The following is an 18,680-nucleotide window of genomic DNA, read 5'->3' as shown; positions in this document are numbered from 1 at the left end:
CACTGCTGCTCATGTGTAAGCCTCATGTTTCCCATGGGCTGTAACACAGACAAGTTCAGCTCTGGTTCGGTCTCTGGGGCAGCAGAAGTGTCCCGAATACACATGCAGTTCTACCTCATGCCGTGCTAGTCCAGAGGTCAGCCATCCTCCTGCCACCCACTTAGCTCCAGTGACCCCCGAAGTGACGACCTCACCTGCACCCAAGTTTCCACTTAAATCCCACTAGAGACAGAAACCACACCTACACTCCTGTCCAACATCCTGTGCCCTGGACACCCGTGAGCTTTGTCTCCCCGCTGTAACTGATGCTCACCACGCATGAGAAGACAAGGCCAATCTTCTTGATGCTCAGAAGAAAATGAACCTGGAGAGCGAGCTTGTCCCCGATTACATTTTCTGACCTTTTAAAGCTCTTTGAGCCAAAACATGACATCATCCTAATGTAACACGATGCTAAAATAACACAGAATAAAAATACAGAAGTGAATTAAAAGATAGCTCTGAGAAATAGCTTACAGCCAGTGAAATCCAAAAAAGCAGGATAGAGCAAGGTCTTTGTAGACACACCGAGGCAAACAAACAGTAGAATACAGCATTCACAAGGGCACGAAACATAGGGAAACTGCAGGAAAACGGTGTAAGTGGAGAAGAGAAAGTACTGTCGAACATGCCCAGTGGCAGACCTGGAAGCAGGGATTTTGCAGCTGACCCTATTGCCTCACTGGAAGTGAACAGGTACAGGGAAGAACATGGGAGGTGGTGGCACAGTAGGGTTTGAGGCCAAAAATGAGATGAGAGAAGACCAAACAGGGGCAGTGCAATGGAAACAGAGATGAAGGGACAAACGACCTTGTCTTTCATTTGGATAATTGTGCCCAGCTGAGCCCGAGTTGCTCCTCCCAGGTGCTACCCACATACCCCACCTGTGAGAGCCCGGCTGGAGCCCTTCTGCTCTTAAGAGATAAAACAAAGGGCAGGCAAAGCCTTAGGTTGGGAACAAGCAGCCTGTAGGCCAGAAACATCCCTGGCAATAAAAACAACCCTTGCTCAAAATGCATTTGCATTCCCATTTGTAAGGCAGTGCCACGGGATTATTGCTGCTCTTTGTCTCAGGGAGGGAAAAGTGACATTTTAGACCCTGTGTGCTGACAAGTGCTGGTGAATGAGTTTTTAACTGAGACTATGATATCTGTACGTTAGAGAAATGTATTTTGCTTTCTTTGATAAGGCAATGGCAGTCCGGAGCGAAATCTTTCACCTGTCCCTGCTGCCTCAGGCGCACTATGTAATACCTTATTTTAATAGGTCTCAAATGAGCAGTGAAATCCATAACCACACAGTTTAATGGCTTCCGCACTGCTGCAAAAATACTTGCATAAAAGCGTAGCTGCAAAGCCCTGTTTACTTCACTGGAGAGACACAGCCGGCTCAATCAGCACTGCATTGTTTCGGCTTTCCATTTGTTGCGTGACCGAAGTTAGCTCAGGAGTACCTGGGACTGAATTTGATCCTGAACCAGCCTTAAATAAACAGTATTTAGTGACTCTAACAGCTACATTTTAATCTGATTCTTTCCATCTCTTCTTCCCTTTCCTCAGCTGCATTTTGCTCTTTGGTTTTGCTGCAATTATCAAGCACATAAAACGGTATCTTCTACAAGCTGGATGACCCCCATCTCTCTCTATTTGCCACCCGCTGCCCTTCAGCCCTTAGCTGATACAGAACCAGTAAGAAGGGGACCATTACCCACCTGGAAGGGGTTTTGCAGAAGGCGCCCCGGGAGGTGAAGAGCTGAGCTTTGCAAGACACCGGACGGTGCTCGCCAGGGAGGTACAGGAGAGGGAGCCGGCAGCCGAGGGCGACCCCGCCATCCTGCAGAGCCAGCGGCTGGGCAGGGGTCCATCGACAGCCCCACAGCAGGTGTGGTGGTGTGGCAGGTCCACAGGCAGCCCGGGGGGTCTGGGCAGGGGAGGGGGATCTGGGACCCACCTGGGAGGACCCGTCCACCATTTAACTGGGATGAGGCTCACGGACAGCATCCAAAAGCACCAAAGCCCCCGGCCGAGCTGCCCTGGGCAGGGTGGGTGGAGGCCCCAGGGGAGGCTGGGCAGGCTCCTTAAGGCCTGTTAGTGCTGCCAAGGCCCTGACGATGCCAGCTGTTCATTTTTGTGTGAGCTTTTTCTTGTTTTTTCCTCGTCCTTTATTGAAAAAACACCCCGCCGGTGCTCTGTGCGGCGGCTCGGTGAAGCACGGTTCCCCACTCTGGGATGGCGCGGACAGCTGCGGTGGCTCCCCCGCCATCGCTCCCTCTCCCGCCTTTAAACTCTCCCGTTTCCTTGTATCAAAGGCACGGCCAGCTGTAAAAATAACATCCTGGCACGGATGAAACAGCTACAGCACGACATGCAAACACCTAGGCAGAGCAAAGCGATGCTGCGTACAGCTCAAGAGAAAGAGTGTTTGAAGTGAAATGAATTTTATTTAATTTTATTAAAGAATCAAGGGTGCTTCCCAGCTTTCAAGTGGCAACAGGAGGAGCCTGGCATGTCTCTCCGTCAGAGACGGAGATGGGAAGAGCTCGCCGACCAAAGGGAAGCGAGCATATGGAATACGTTACCCACGTCCATCATGGAAGTAAGGAGCTTTAAAGAGTTCAGAAGGAAACTAGATACATTTCCAAAGAAAGGCTGGAAAATAAGGGGTGAGTGACAATGCCCGTCGAGGAGGGAAGGGGAGAGGGCTCCCGTAGCCTTCCCTCTGCCTGAGTAAGCCTGAAGGCCTGAAGTGTTTTGAATATGGAACTCTAAAACTGGTTAAAGATGTGCACTGAAGCGCTGAAAGATGAAACTTCAAGGCATTAATCAAGAAGGTTTTGGGAAAAATAAAAATAAAAAGGGCCCAAATAACTGATTAAACTTTCTAGGTGCCCACGCTCTGGCTATACACACCATTGCTACTGTCGGGCTGGCTTGACCTACTCTGTCCCAATCCTCGCTGTACTTGCTTGCGAGAAGACCACTGGCTAGGAAGGTTTTTGCTTTTAAAATCGAACAAAAAGCAGAAATGATTGAAGTTTGGAAACGAAGCTTCTGCAGCACAGACCACCACGGCACAGCCCTGGTCCCCCTGTGGCTCCTGATCCCAGCGCCCACTCCTCTGCCCTCGTGTGCAGCACGTTACATACCCTCGCCCATGTGCAAATCAAAACCCGCTTTAAAACTCTCTGGCTGCAGCGCGTGTCACCGGCCGCCAGCCCGGAGGTGGCACTCCCCTGCCCGAGGGGATCTGAGGTGCTCTGGGAAGGGCAGGGGGGTCAGGGCAGGTCACCACCTAAATGCAGGGTGACGTATAACCTGCAAGCCACAGGATGGTCACTGCTGAAGTGAACGCATCCTCCAACCGCTGAACACCTCCTGCTTCTGTGGCCTTTACCAGAAATGGTGGGGCTGCCGGTGCAAATGAAAACCGCGGTCACCCAGGTGCCTGAAGAAAACTTCAGAAATTGAACATCAACATCCTCTTTCTATAAAATCCTGTGCCAGGTTTTGGGCAGCGTCCCCTTGTCCTTCACCAGCAGGCAGAGTGCTGGCCGGGGGAAAACCGCTCTGCCTCTGCCGACTTGCCAGGTCTGCGCTAGGCGGTGGAGAAGCACGGCACCGTCCCTCCGGTTGTCCCATGCAGGCACCGGCATTAGGAGCCTGCTGGCAATGAAAGCATTGCAGTATTCTTTTCCATGGTCAACAACAGCATTTAGGAAGGTGCTGCCATAAGTCTCAAGTAACTTGGCTAGACAGCTCTGGCTTGGACAAAGCGACAGCTATGTCACGTCTCAGGGTAGCTGCTCTCTCCAGTGGCGCTGGAGCCGTGACAGCCTTTGGGCATCACGCTTTAGTTGTAGAGTAGCCAAGCACATTTGTTTTCCTGTCTAACTCTAAATTAACGTCCATTTTTTGCCTCCTCCACCTGAGAACTTGCTAGAAATGAGATATCCATCCTTAGAAAGGAAGAAGAATGTGGTGGGTTTGAAGTGTGATGCTAAGTCCCAGCTCCCATTTAGCTGCCTTTGCAACAGCAGGTACTGGCACAGGCTCACACTGGAATAGTTACCCCCTTGCACAGGCTCTTTTATTTTGGATTAGCAAGTTTCCAATATTATTGTTTGGGAGTTTGTATACCACGGATTAAAGCCTTTCAAATGGCCCTCCATCACGTGCATGGTTCTAGTATGCATGTAAAAGAGACTTCAAAGGGCTAATCAGGGCAAAATCAAGATGAAAAAAAAAAAAAGGCAAACACATAAATTAAAAATGGAAAACAAATCAAAGGGAGACAACTCTCTAAAGGGTGTGTTAGCTAGCTGACAACTCTGTGTAGCCGTAAGAATTATGAACACCGTAAGATTTTAAATGTGTTATTACGGTCTGTTCAAAGTCCACATAAATTAGCCTTATATAGGTTGCTGGAAGCACCCATCTCCTCTGTTTCGTGTCTGATACGGTCAACTGCACTGTGGCAAGATGCAGAATTCAGCTGGTTTTGTATCAAACAGATGCAGTTGCTTTTTGCAGATCTCTGCTATGAAATGGATCCGAACTGCGGTAAGAAATGGAATGATGTGTGAAAATTGTCTGACCTCAAGCACACCCCAATGCCTGTCAGTATTTTTTTGGTGTTGCTGTTGCTTTCCCCTCCCCTCCCCTCCCTTCCTCACATGTTACCAATCTTTTCATTCGTGATTTTTATTTCCTATGATGACAGAAGCCAGGATTTACACGCTCAGTTTGAAATACCTAGAAGTCCTTGTCAATATGCGGCTCAGAGGCAGCCTGGTCTTTAAGGAGCAATTAAAGTAAGTCCCGTGATGTTTTCATCCAGAAGTCTTGCCACTGCTAAGCTGTCTGCTCTTTTGCTGGGGCATGTGCGAATCCTGTAAAAAAACTTTTAAAAAAGGAAAAGAGCATTTTGATGGCAACACAATTACTTTTATATGTTGTATTGACTACTCTACCTAGACGTGCCATCAGTTTCAAAACTTAGTTTCAGTCAAAACAAGAAAAAAATCTGAAGCTGTTGAAATTACCATGGTTTAAACTTCCAAGCTACAAATGATGTAAAATAAGACTATTTAATATCATATTGTATTATGTAAATGATATTTTATTATGTATAATACTATTTTTTTTCTAAGAAGTCCCTAACCAGTACTTTAACACCAAACTTAAATGGCAAATAAGTTTTTTAAGCAACAATCCCCATCTTTCCTTAGTTGTACCGATGAGCATCAGTAGGAGTTAATTCTTAACTTTGTATCTGTCATCAACATCCTCTGTCTCAGGAAAAAAACATGCTTTAGAAGTCAATAAAAAAATGGCCATTTTAGATCAAAGAGGAGAGTTCTAAAATGAATGCCCTGATGGTTAAGATACAGCTATTCTATCCTTTTACCAAGTTCAGCGCATTTTTTTCAGTCTGTGCTTTTGTACATTGTTTTATTGACCCATTCATACAACAGTGACCCTTTACATTAGTCAGCGAGCATGTATCAGTATTAAAAATAATGGCTTTTTTATGTTCCGTCTCTTGGGCAACATGTTCCTGAGCATGAGATATTCCAGATAAATATCTGATCTGTGGACCTTCAGACTAAGTAGAGAGAGATAAATAAGACATTATCCTGAAAGATAACCAGACTCCCTCAGAACTTATTCCAGTTTGCAGAAAAAGCTATATGGTCCTCAGAAAGCATTCCTCATTGTATGAATACAAACATCTAGAACCATTTTAATGCTCAGCAGTTCTTAAGACACAGCTTTCACATTTGACTGCAATTCTCTGGGTCTTAAATGTTCACTATGAGACCTGGGCTATTTTATCTCAGGGAGTTAATACTTCAGGTATGCATTTAGCATGCTTATTTTTTTTGAGAGACAACAATTAGTATGCTCTTTATGTGAGAAAATATATAAACATGAGAAAACCCTACAGAAGCTAATGTTACAGAATCACAAGTCAAAGAAATCCTCCAAGTAAGCTTACTCAGATGGCGCGAAGATGCTAAAACCAAATTGAACTGAAGCATCTTACGTGGTACCTCAGGAGTTCCCGTATATCCCACTGGTAGAGTTATGCTGCCACCTGTTGTGAAGATGAACTTGAGAGACTCACCTCCTTTTGCTAGGCAACGTTTGCAATAATTGCCACTTGTCTTTCTCTTTTTTGTATTAAAAGTACTTTCTTCTGAAAGATCTGCTACTGATCATTGCTGGAGACAGGATGCAGGCACGGGTGGACTTTCAGCCTGACCAAATACAGCTGTTCATACATTTTGATCTCACATCTACTCCCAACATACAGCTTCATTAGGCTCAGGAACATGACTGTCTGCCACTGTTAGCTCAAAGGCTGGATCAAAACGCGAACCCTGTTTCTCTACCCTGATTAGCAACCGAGGCAGACAACGGCCACAGGTAGAGAGGCAGCAAGCTCTCCCTGCGGTAACGCTTAGAGATGTGCTTTTCCTTCCTCCCTTGTTAGAGAAGCACAGGACTGTGGGTTAGTACCTGGATCCTGTCCACGTAACTGAGACAGCACTTGAGCCCTCGTATAAACTCAGGACTATGCCTTTAAGACACCTCTTCTTCCTCCTCGCAAGCACGAGTGCAGTCCCCATACCATTTATATATACTGTGCCTAATTCTAGCAGCCCTAGTTACCAGCCCTGAGCAGGAAGCACTATTGCCCAAAGCTGCTTTTTTGTGTGCGCAGAAATTAGGCGACCTTATTTCAGGAGAGCAGCTGCAGCAGGCCCAGGTCAGCGCACCTCTAGAGGCAGCCATGAGCAAAACTGAAACAAATTATGGTGGTACTTCCACCTCCCTATAACTAAAGTAGCTTGGCACCAGCCAAGTTTCACAGTTCTCACTGTACCTTTCTGCACTGTTTACTTTCCACCTACCTTGGCCCTCTGTTCCTTCACCTCTTCAGTAGTATCAGCTAAGTCAAGATCTAGGCATTAGGCCACTACTGCCATCCTACGGTCGCTTAGCTGGGAAAATGAGGCCAGCTGTTCACTCATAAGCAAGATGTGTGCATCACCGCATTCCCTTATGCTCTCACCTTTCCAATCCTGCCCATACCTGCCTCATCATTCATTTTTTCTTCCAGCTTTAGGGACCAAACGGTTTGTACAAACAATAGGTTTCCATCTGCAGCAGCAGCACTGCAGCAGGGAACAAATACAAACCAGGTGCAGTACAGGACTCGGGAGTCACGCCGGTACAACCTGGATGGCTGCTCGGGCCAACCAGCTAGCGGGATTCTCTCACGGATCTTTAGGGCCTTCAGCTGTTTCCAGGCCAGTCAGTAGGAAAGGGAATCTCCCTCTTGAGCTGCAGTTGTAGTTGAGCCCCATCACCCAGATAGCAGTGGTGTAGCCAAAGAGGACAGCTAGGTGTGAGTGCTGCCAGGTCTCCAGCAAAACCAGCATCAGAAGAATGGGGCATTTTATACTGTTTGCTGTGCCAGAGAGTATGCATTTTAAAATTTTTGAATCGATAGATCCAACCAGGATATATTAAGGTCAGGGTTGCTTGCAGCATGCACAGATGGTGTCAGTCAGGCAAACGAGAGTATCAGCAACCTGGATGGCACAGTAAGCAGCAGATTGCATTTTCAGAGCAATACGCTGATTCCTAAATTCCTTGGACAGGTGTACACACTCCCTTGTGTCCAGGGAGGGGCACAAGACACTTGTAGAAATGGAAGCTGTATGATGATGCCTGCATGACACCTGGGTTCAATACCCCCCCATTATTATGGGAGTTGCCTGAAGAAAAGAGGTTGGGTTCACTGGCAACTTCGAGCCTTCCCATCACATTAGTTGGTTTCCTGGGAAGCAGGTTGCTCTGGGGAGTAAGCTGCAATAAAGATCTAAGATCGTCTGTGGTCTTCAGCTCTATAGATAAGCTGCTGCTAAGCAGCAGGAATTAGAAGCACCGTTTCTACACTGAAGTGAGGTGAGAGCCCTTCTCTTTCTCAGTAGCACCCGAGTGCAATCGGGTACTATATTCATACCAGAAATGTGCAGACTACAGCTGAAGGGTCTAAGCTTCTTCCCTACTCCCAGCAACTCTTGTTGTCCTTCCATCTATTTTAGCAGATGGAAGAAAGATCTCACTTTCCAATTACATGACTAGCACACACATTATTTGCACGGCAGTAAAAAACAAAACAAAACATGTTTAAACTGGGTTTTAGCCCAAATCCAGGAGCCATCAGAATATACCACAGGCTTAACTGTTCTGAAACAGCTTAGGTCAAAGTCCTGGGTCTATCACACAAGGTCATCCTCTTTCTCCCAAGAGATCTATCTATCTTAAAGAAATTTAAATCAAGAGACTTCAGATACAAGACCGACCTTACCTTCAGTCACATACTCTCAGCTTTGTCTTAAAAGCCACCAAAATGGTAGCTTGCCAAAACCGTCCGCGATCCCATCCCTATTCCCAGAGGCAGACCATCACCCTTATTTCATTGTTCTCAGTGATAAAGGACAGTACTTGCACACAGGTACTTTTTTTTCTTTTTTTTATTGCTGTTAATTCAAGGAAAAAGGTTGCATAAAATCCAATCTCTTCTAGAAATATAAGTGACCTTTCCAGTACATTTCAAATATCAAAGTATATGGTAAACATACAAATAAAGAGAAGGTAACATACCTCCTATTTACAGTACAGTATTTTAAATCATAAAATAAGTTCCATAAAGTACAACTGGCAGGTAATTCACAATACAAGTCCATTGGTGGTTTAACACCCTCACTTCAACTCAAACACAGTTCATTCATTTCAAGTGGTCCAAAAATACCCAGATCAAATAAAAATTTTAATCAAAATAATTTTCATTTACTACTTAAACTTTTTGTTTAAATTAAAGCTTTCATCTACCTCCCTCCCCATTCCCCCCCTCCAAGAAAAAAGTCTCAAAATGTACACTGGTGCTATAAATATAAATGCTACCTATGAAGAAATGTAGTAATCAAGCTTTTTTTTCTTCAAGTTTTTTGTTTGTTTAGCAATTTATTAGACGGCTGAACCAAAGATTGATTTTATTTCATCCCTCTACCGGACACCAGGTCTGACTTTAAGAAAAAACATTTCTGCCATGAACTGTGAGGAATGCCAAACCCTATGGATATACAGTGGTAGTTGTTCATCGGTGTTGAATGCAGCAGTCAAAAAATACACTCATCTTCCAGATAACCTCAGTGCACTTTAGGAAATCAAATATTACCTGGAAGCAATTTAGTACATATATTGGCTTTTAAAAATAAAATAAAAAATACAGCAGCATTAAACTTACTTACTCATGATACTGACATGATTAATACCATCTTAACACTCATTTCAGTCTTTCACATTATACCGTAATTACGCATAGTGGTAAATTGTTATAAAATAGTGACTTTGCTATTTGGTAGACAGGTTCTAATACTAATACCTGACTATTTCGTAGAAAACCATAGCTTTTGTTCAGTTTGAAATAAAACATTTACATTCTAAGTACAATGCAACACTGTAATAGTTTAGGAAAAAAAATATTCAATCAAGTAATGTTCATTCTGTGTTGACACGATGTAGAATAGCTTTAAAAAAGGAAAAAATGCTGTCAACTTTCATTACAAATGCAAACACACTGAGTACAACACTCATACCATTTTTTCACCTTTGTTGCTGAACATACAGGCTAAAAAGCTACAATGGAAGAGAAATCTGTCAATTTAAGCTCGTTCAGTTTTCTAAATCTGTTCCAGTCCACACAGTTTCAGCCCCTTCCTGCTCTATGTTATTTTCATTTATTTGGGACTCTCAAGAGCTGTGCATATGTATTATTATCAGATGTAGTACACATACAGTATTGTGTGTTCCTTTGGACTCTCCTAATAGGACGTTTGAACATCTCCCCTCAATTCATGAGCATTAATTTAGAGTATGGGCAGGGTCTGTATGAACTGCTAAACACTCATGCAAGTCCAACGAATCCACGTGGACAAACAGGGAAAGAAAATAAAACAGCAGCATAAGGAGAACAGGGAGGGAGGGAAGAAGATTGTGGTGGGGAACATGACCAAGTTTCTTCTTTCACCATATGGCTGCTCCACCAGTGATGTCAGAGGTCAGAGGACTTTTGTTTTTTTTAAAAAAATGCAGTAAACATTGCACATGTCTCAAGTCTTCAGTGCAAAAGCATGGTTCGAATGCTCTTTTTGATTGTTTGGCTGTGTGTTTGAATTACATGCATTATGCAAGCCTTTTGTAGAACCAGGAGGAGACCAGGGACTCAGCTTTCTTCTTTTTTATGGAACAGAGGTGCAAAAGCAATGAAAAATTCCAAAAGAATATAGAACCGGGAATGTCCCAAAAACACAAGACCAACCCCCCCCTCCCACACACACCTTCCCCCAATTTCCCAAGCTTCAGTTTAAGTAGGCAATGTTTACTTGTTTCAGTCTGCAGAATCCAAGGTATCATTGGAAGGGGGAGGGGGAGGTGCGTATCTCAGTCTGTAAGTGCCTAAAACAGGAAAGAGAACTACTAAGTCACTGCTCACAATTAAAATGGATTACAAAACCACTACAAGGTATCAAAATGGACATGCTCTTCAAAAGGCACTATCATCCTCCAGTCCTTTGAAAGTAGGTCCTAAAATTTTATACAATTATCTTTCATCTGCTTGCTAAAACTGTAAGTTTAAAAAAGGTATAGACCATAGATATAGGTCTTTACCTTTACTGGAAAAATGCAAAGAAAAGACGACCCCCATCAAGGTTCGTCGTTCCTGTTCCAGTCCGACCAAACAAGTCAAGTCAGAATGGGCACAGGCCAAGAATCAAAAATAGTTCATGCTCTTTGCAAACACTGCGTTTTCTCCATTCTTCTGGATGGAGAGAGAAATGGCATATAGGACTGAAGCCATTCCTTTGATTTTTAGTTCCAATTGGTTTCTGCCTTTTTGCTGCAACTTGTCTGAAAAGATAAAGCATGTTTCATTTATGTATTGCATGATGGGGCACAGAAGGATGGCTGATTGTGCAAAGGTAAGCTTTAGAAAAGTTAAATTATCAAATGGCCAGTCTGGTTTTTTTTTTAAATTCTCCCAAGTTTTAAGAATCCAAGTTCGTATCATAGACAGTAATTGGTATCTTTCACTTTTTGCCAATGAATTCTCTCAAAAAAAAAAACACCGAACAGGAATGGAAAAATTGAAACAACATGCAAGTCTCAACATAATGCCAAAAACAAACCAGTGAAAAAAGAATGACAATTTAGGACTGATACAGTTTGACTTCCCAGCTCCGAATCATGCCCATTTTCAACTTCACGCTGTGAACCCCGTTCCCTTGCACTGTTCTACAAAACTTTCAGGCAGAGATAAGATACTTTGCAGTTTTAGAGCAGGTCACTAGTGCACAACCATTTACACAAAACATACACACGCACGCACACCTTTCTGCAAGACCAGAAACAGCACATTCAGAAAGGTAAAGAGAAACTGCTAAATTCAAAAGCAAGTCCGCTGGGAGTTATCATGATTACCTTGTTGACTGGCCTCCATGGATGACTGCTTACAGTCCTGCGCATAGTGTCCACTTACACCACAATTGTAACATGAAACGTTCCCATTCTTCTTGGGTCCCGACCCATTTGTGTTGGCAACTACGTTAGGTGCTGGATATACAGGATAGAACCTCCCAAATCCTGCCATCTGCTGCATACCATAGTTGGCTTGGCTCCCCATCACTGGGTCATGCATAAGCCCGTTTGCATATGGAGACTGAGGCAGGAAGAAAGGAAGTTGTGTTCCATTGCTTTGATGTGCTTGATTGAGGTAGCTGCCATTGCAAAGTGATGGCAGAGTGAAGAAAGATGGAACTCTGTAGACTTGTCCATGAAGTGGGTTATGATAAAAATAGCTATTAATCTGAAGGCTTCCATTGGTCCCACAGCTACACCTACGTCCGCAAGAACCGCAAGGACCAGATCCCAGCTGCTGCGGAGGTAACATTGTCCCGTTAGTGTTATTATTTCCAACAGCGTTTATGTAGGATGTGCTGTCACTCTGTGCAGTGCTGTGTGTTAAAGCAGGGCTCGGGCTAGGGGCAGGGCCTGGCGTATGTGTAGGTATTGCAGGAGGAACAGTGGACTGGACCTGACCAACACCTAAACCAGCTGACTGAGGTGGTGAGGAGGTTGCTACAGTGTTTAGCACGTTTGTATTCTGGTTGGGCAACACACTGGTAGCATGAGGACTGCCTGGCAAAGCGTATGAAGCTGGTGGAGGTGGCGGTGCTGCTGTGGAGAGACCAGCTGCTGGAAGAACTACCTTTAGATTGGTAGGCTGAGGGATTGCTCCTGGGTTTCCCTCAATGTGAGGCACCATTTGATTCAGTCCTACCACCTGGGATGCAGGTTTTGTGATGGGATCTGTAGTAGGAACTGGGGATCCTGGGAAACTACCTGGATTGTGGACTGGGATAAAGGCAGTATTTGGTGATCCAATACTTAAGTTTCCTGTTGGCTGCTGTGGTCCATTAACTGTGCAACTTTCCGATGATCCCTGTGGAGAGGGCATTTTCAATCTATGTATTGCCAAATGCAAAGCAGGGCTACCAGGCTGGACAGAATGTGGAAGGAAAGTGGATGGGACTGGCAAAGGGGAAGCCATCAGCTCAAGGCGTTTCTCAGGTTCACCAGAGGTCACTGGGCCCATTCCACCAGGCGGTGAATTTGCAGACTCTCTCACTGGCGAGACAGCAACAGGCGTGGTAACAAGCATTCCCATTGTTTTACCATCTGCAGATATGGGTGGCGGGACAACTGCTTCAGGCTTTTGGGCAGCGCTGTGCATCACACAGTGTAAGGCAGGCATGAAGGAAATATGTTGAAACTTTGCATTCAAAGGATCTTCTGAAAGGCTTCCGTTTTCATTATTCACTGAAGAGATCTGAGCAGACGACTTACTCATATTTGATGAACTGACAGCACTGTAGCCTGTAAACCTGGTTGTATTTTGATTCCCAGAGTCCTCAGAATTGCTGTCTGTATCTGCGGAGACAAAAGCGTTTGCCAGTCAGAAGAACGAATCTGAAGCAATATACAGTCATGCCCTGGACTCATTGACCCATAATGAAACTTCCTAAATTTGATGACACAAATGGCAGTTATGTCTTCCTGAATTAGAGTAACTTTGAGATTGTTTTCATTCATCCAAATCAAGCTAGGTCAATCTTCATCACCTGCCTATATCAAACTGCCCAACTAGCTGCTGTGTCTTTGACTTGTGTATATCTGCAAATGTGAAGAGTAGCACACAGATCGAATTAGGAATTTGCTTTTACCTGCAAAGACATTAAACACAGCTTACTCAAATTTGCAAGGAGTGGCAAACTAAACTACAAATTGAATAAAATACAAAAAGAAGGACCTCTCAGACATGCCACACATAATTTGATATAAAACCAGTCCCTTTCATGACAAAGTTTTTCCCATTACTGTACTGGTGAAATTTCTCAAGAGAGCTATGCCACTGAGGTTAGAAAATTACTACATGTATGTAGTAATCTAAAACTCAACAGTATTTAAACAGTCCTGCTATTTGCTAGACGCCTTCAAACCATCCAGTCACGAAACCTACAAAGCCAAATGTGTTCTGTGGCTAGTGCAGAAATAAAAGCAGCTAATAAAACTGAGAAACCAATTAAAATTAATACAAGAAAGAGATTAGTCTAGGAATAAAAAAGTTCATGTACACTCTCAATAAATACAACCTCTGTCTTTTTCTTCTTCACTATCAAAGCTTTCCCTCCCATCATGTCGTGGACTAGAAGGAGAACTGTAACTTTCAGATGATGTTTCTCCACATGTATCATGACCAGATCCAGCGTCCAAATTCAGATCTAAAAATAAAAATTAGCATTTTTATTTTTAATCTCAGTATATGGAAGTGAGGTTACTTTGGTTTGCTCACATCTCACAATAGTTCAGATTTTTGTTTGTTCCTACTCAATTGCATCTGTCCCCTGTGTTGCTAACATTCTCACTCCCAGCATTCAGGATTAGTCTTGTCCCTAAATATGCGACAACTGAATCCTTGGTGTTAAAAGGTGGTTAACACTGAAAATTCATATTTCTGCAGAGTAGTGAAAAGAATTATCATCCTTAATAAATTTTGTGATGCTTATACCAAATTGTAGTACAATAGTAATTTCCTCTAAATGGTAGCAATCAAACATTTCCATTCAAAGAGATGCAATACTCGTTGGTCATACCAGCAAAGGCAGAAAGCTAACTCAGCAGGCAACATCAAAATAATATACCTTTTTACAATTAACTCTTCCAGTACAGACCGTAAGTAAACTGTATCAACAAAGCTTGTTTAAAGAAAAAGAGGTGAACTAAAAAAAAGTGTAAAATTGTTTTCTAAATTCTGAATGGGATCATGGAAAACTCATTTGCTGGAAGACAGCTTTCAGGGTGGGTTTAGATCCTATTAATGAATTCAAATAGGTAGCTAGTATGCTCTGGCTTTCAAGCTCGGCCTCAGCGGTGAAGAAGCAAGACAGATGCACTCTCTCTCAGAACGTATGCCAGACTACCTTCAAGAAAACACCAACCCCCAAAACCTTAGTTGGCAAAACTCCAGGACAAAAATTAGAGCACTGTTATTTATTTTATTAATTCTAATAAATTATTATTTTATTTATAAATTATTAGTTTATTCATTATTGCTATTGCATTTATTATTGCAAGTAAAACAGGTTGGGATAAGTCATCAAAAAGCTGCCTTAATGCTTCAATTCTTAAAATAATTTCCTGGATTCAACCTGTAATTGGTCAAATTATTTTAACAAGTGTTTTGAGTATCTAATAAAACCTGGAGCAGCAGTGTCAACCTCACATCACTGAAAGCCAGAGTCTAAAGTGCTAGTAACAAAGTATCAAGTCTTCAAAGTTACAAGTGTAACAAACTGATGACTCATAAAAGCTAAAAATTGGGAGGAAAAAATGGAAGAAAACATGATGCAGTTAAGAGTTACTGACTCAAAATAGATCATTTCAAACCAAGCCTGGATATATAAACTACGCAGAAATTCAGACTGCAAAATGGATTTTTTTCTTTAGGGTATCTCAAAAGACATTTTGATGTTTGTACACAAATGCACAGGCAGAAAGCTCATCTCTGAGCAGGACTTAATTGCTTCCACTCTCTCTGGGTTGCAGTTTCTTCTTGGAGTGGCCTTAACTAGCCAACAGCATCAGACAGGCAGTTTCAAATCTGTATAGAGTACTGAATAGTGAGCAGACAGAACTCCTAAAGCAAAGCATTCCCTATTTAACTTCGCAGTACGTCACACAAAATTGCACCACCTCTTAAAAGTTACCATCAGTTTATAAAAGCTCAGTGTCTTTTGCCTGGCAACAAGAACAGTAATCAATCAGAAATGTATGTGGCAAAGATGTCCTGTACAGTATGTTTTCTGCTTGTACACCCCTTAGCTGTAACTTTCTAAAATTGTCCTAGTTTTGCTAAGGTTGTGAACTGTGAATTCTCAAATTTTTAGTCAAATACTGTTTGTAGAAGGTAACAAAAACTGCCCATAAAACACATGACAATAACTCAGAACGGGATCCACCTGGAACTCTCAAAGTGAGAAGTGGTGAGAATAAAGAATGAAAGCTTAATCACGACTGTACCCCAAGTGGAAGCAAGAGCCAGACAAGGCACTTTGTAAGAGTCCTTTCAACACTTATGCCAACTAGGTGTTGTAGAACAAGGCAAATTCTTTGCCAACTTTCTGTCATAAGAACTAAGCGTAAGAGAGGCAAGGGCCACTATCGATACTGGGAGCTTAGAAAACATCAAGATGGCAAAGTCAACGGGTAACATAGCCCTTCAGAAATTTGTAATAAAGCTTGGAGACTCAATTTACTAAAGGAACACAAATATCATTTTGTCTTATAACTGACTGATGTACACAAGTCTTGGCGCAGACACTAGATTTTGCTGGATTACCCAAACTTGAAAACCCTGCTATGGCAGCATACACAGTTCTGTACTGTAGCTCAGCAGTCACTTGGTTTACACATTACAGTTCATCAATGGTTCGCACTAGAAGGGTTTTTACACAGGTCCCTCATGGGCCATTCCCCAACAGCTGAAGAAACTAGTGAGCTGCAAAGAGACCACTAATGACAAGATGCTGGACCTCCACATACTTGGCCTGCTACATTTCATATAGAAGTAACCCAGCATTAACTGATTCTGCAACTACTACTACTCCACATAAGGCAAGTTATGGAGACTTTACTAGGATTTTTCCAGTTATGCATGAAAAGAGACACACCCTAAGCAATTGCATACAGAAGACTGAGTCTAGCATGTTCTGTACAGCAAGTCAAAGCACGGACTAGACAGCCAACATGCTGACTTGCATCAAAACAGATTTCAGACTTCTGATTTCCCCTTTACTGCAGACCAATGAATATATCAGCAAAGCTGGAAATCCTGTTTCTTACAGCTTGGGGAAAAACATCTTACCTTTTGCTGTCCCTGTACGGATGTGCTGTGATGCTGCAACTCTAACTCCATTAGTCCTGTTACTCAACCGGCAGTCAGTTTTCTTTGCTTTCTCCCTGTGTAAATAATTTTCATGGTTTTTTTTCCAAATGCATGGGCACAAATAAACAACCGTGAACGAACATATAATGCCACTGTAAACAAAGGCAGTGACTCCAGGCCAGCAATGTATATTTAACAGCTATAACACCAAATGCAGATAATAAACAAATAGGTAAAGGCTGTTAGTTGCAGGAACTGAACTGCAAGCAGCGTTAGCGAACACTATGAATAAAGATCTAAAAAAAGAAAACACACAAAAAAAGAAATGGTGCAGCTGATTCTAAAGTCATCTTTGAAAGGTGATGTGTGTAATGCAGCCACACACCAGACCAGCATAAAAGCATCTGGCTACAGAGTAACAAAATAACAGAAAGTCAACTTGGAAGTAGGCAGAGTATTAGATAAGGGTGGAAATGTTTTCACTTCCTCACAGTGCAGGACTGTGTAGCCCACAGGAAGCTCTGAAGCCCTCTGATGTGCAAATTATCTTCAATAAAATGTTTCAGCAAGTTACCACCCTCTGTGTAATGTTAAGGGTTGCTGTCAATCCTTATTTGATACCCAGTGTTTTCTGGACAGCTTTACACCTTTTAACTTTCAAATAAATACAAAGGGAAAAAAGGCAATTCAGTATTGGTTAAGAACCTGTTTCTGCTCCTTCATCTTTGAGATGAAGAAAATTTGAGAAATGAATGCATACAATTACATACTATTTTTCAAGTTACTTCTTTTCAGAAGATAAAATAAGGATTTTTATGTATACTGGCTTCACACTATGCCAGCTCTTGTTCCACAATAGCAAAACAAAGCACCTAACTGATTGTAGACTATTTATCAGAGTGAACGCATTACACTTTGTTTCTGGATTAATGGTTACATTAGAAACCTACTTTTCCAGCTGTGGCTTTCCTTTCTTCTTGCTTACTGTAGGCAGACTTCGTTTTTCTGCTGTATGCTAGACAGAAAATACAAAGACGCCAGTCAAACAACAGAGTTCGTACTACGAAAACCAACAAAAAACCCATTCTAGACTGACAGGTCTGTGGGTCCAAGACTAGTGCGGCCACAGGTGCTATAACCATACAAACAACTACTCGTCAGGAGCATCCAGGCCTTCAGAATAATGCATCTTGTCTTGCATTTATGCCATTATCAGCAAAATACTCAGCAAATTACTACTTGCAAATATCCCAAAGACATCAATCAAATTATTGTTTGCATGCTGTCTTTCCTCTCGAAGATAAAAACAATTGTGTTTCATCACATACCCACTAAAAAGGCTAAATCACAAGGCTTAAGGGGCTACAGAATTTTTTTACTTAAGTGGAATTATTTGATGGTTGGGGGGTGGGAAGTACACGTGGCAAATTATTTTTACATAGTGACAAAGCAGGTACCCAGCCTTAAACTGGAGGGTGCTGCTAAACTGAACTCTAGAATACAACCTAGAAGCACGCAAGAAAAAACATAGCACCTGCATAATTCTTAAAGTATTCTATTATTAGCTGCTACTAACACCTCGTATCTGGCAAAGTAGTAAAATATATGAAAACTCAGAAATAATCTCTGTCTAAATATGCTGTATTTGGACAGCCTTTAAATAGAAGTAGCTTTTTCTCTGCTTTAGCATATTAACTTTTTTCTTGCCTCAAGCTTGCAATATCTCAAGCTTTGATGTAGTCTACCATTTCATCTTTAGAAGTAAATCTCAATTCATTACCCTGTTTTGTGAAATAAAGAAACGTTTTTTGTTTGGCTTGCTATTCCTCACATAATAATCAATAGCCAAATTCTGCAAGTAGAATAAGAGTAGTATTAAGCAATTCTAACATTCAAGGTTTTTCAGATATAAGCAGTGAGCAACCTTCCTTACCCCAATTTCAGCAGATGATTTTATTCATAAATAATTATTCTTCTCAACCGTACTCACACCAGAATTGACCACTGAAGAAACACAAATCTCACAAAAAGTGTATGTGCATCTAGCTATTAACTTTTTTCAA

General features: G+C 42.4%; 1 protein-coding gene across 2 annotated transcripts in view; it reads right to left on the bottom strand.

Annotated features, from left to right (window-relative positions):
• Positions 1-8,931: 8,931 nt before the first annotated feature.
• The window catches only part of ZCCHC2 (zinc finger CCHC-type containing 2), a 43,382-nt gene continuing 33,633 nt past the window's right edge, over positions 8,932-18,680 (bottom strand). For both annotated transcript variants that reach the window (XM_059815494.1, XM_059815495.1), the window contains exons 10-14: positions 17,568-17,632; positions 16,597-16,691; positions 13,826-13,954; positions 11,595-13,103; positions 8,932-10,571 (exon numbers count right to left, since the gene is read on the bottom strand). In XM_059815494.1, coding sequence (XP_059671477.1) covers positions 10,504-10,571; positions 11,595-13,103; positions 13,826-13,954; positions 16,597-16,691; positions 17,568-17,632 — 1,866 coding nt within the window. In that variant the 3' untranslated portion in view covers positions 8,932-10,503. The remainder of the gene's footprint in view (positions 10,572-11,594; positions 13,104-13,825; positions 13,955-16,596; positions 16,692-17,567; positions 17,633-18,680) is intronic.

The sequence above is a fragment of the Gavia stellata genome, chromosome 3 (assembly GCF_030936135.1).
Source record: "Gavia stellata isolate bGavSte3 chromosome 3, bGavSte3.hap2, whole genome shotgun sequence".
In the NCBI taxonomy this organism is placed as follows: domain Eukaryota; kingdom Metazoa; phylum Chordata; class Aves; order Gaviiformes; family Gaviidae; genus Gavia; species Gavia stellata.
This window is presented reverse-complemented; position numbering and strand designations above follow the sequence as displayed.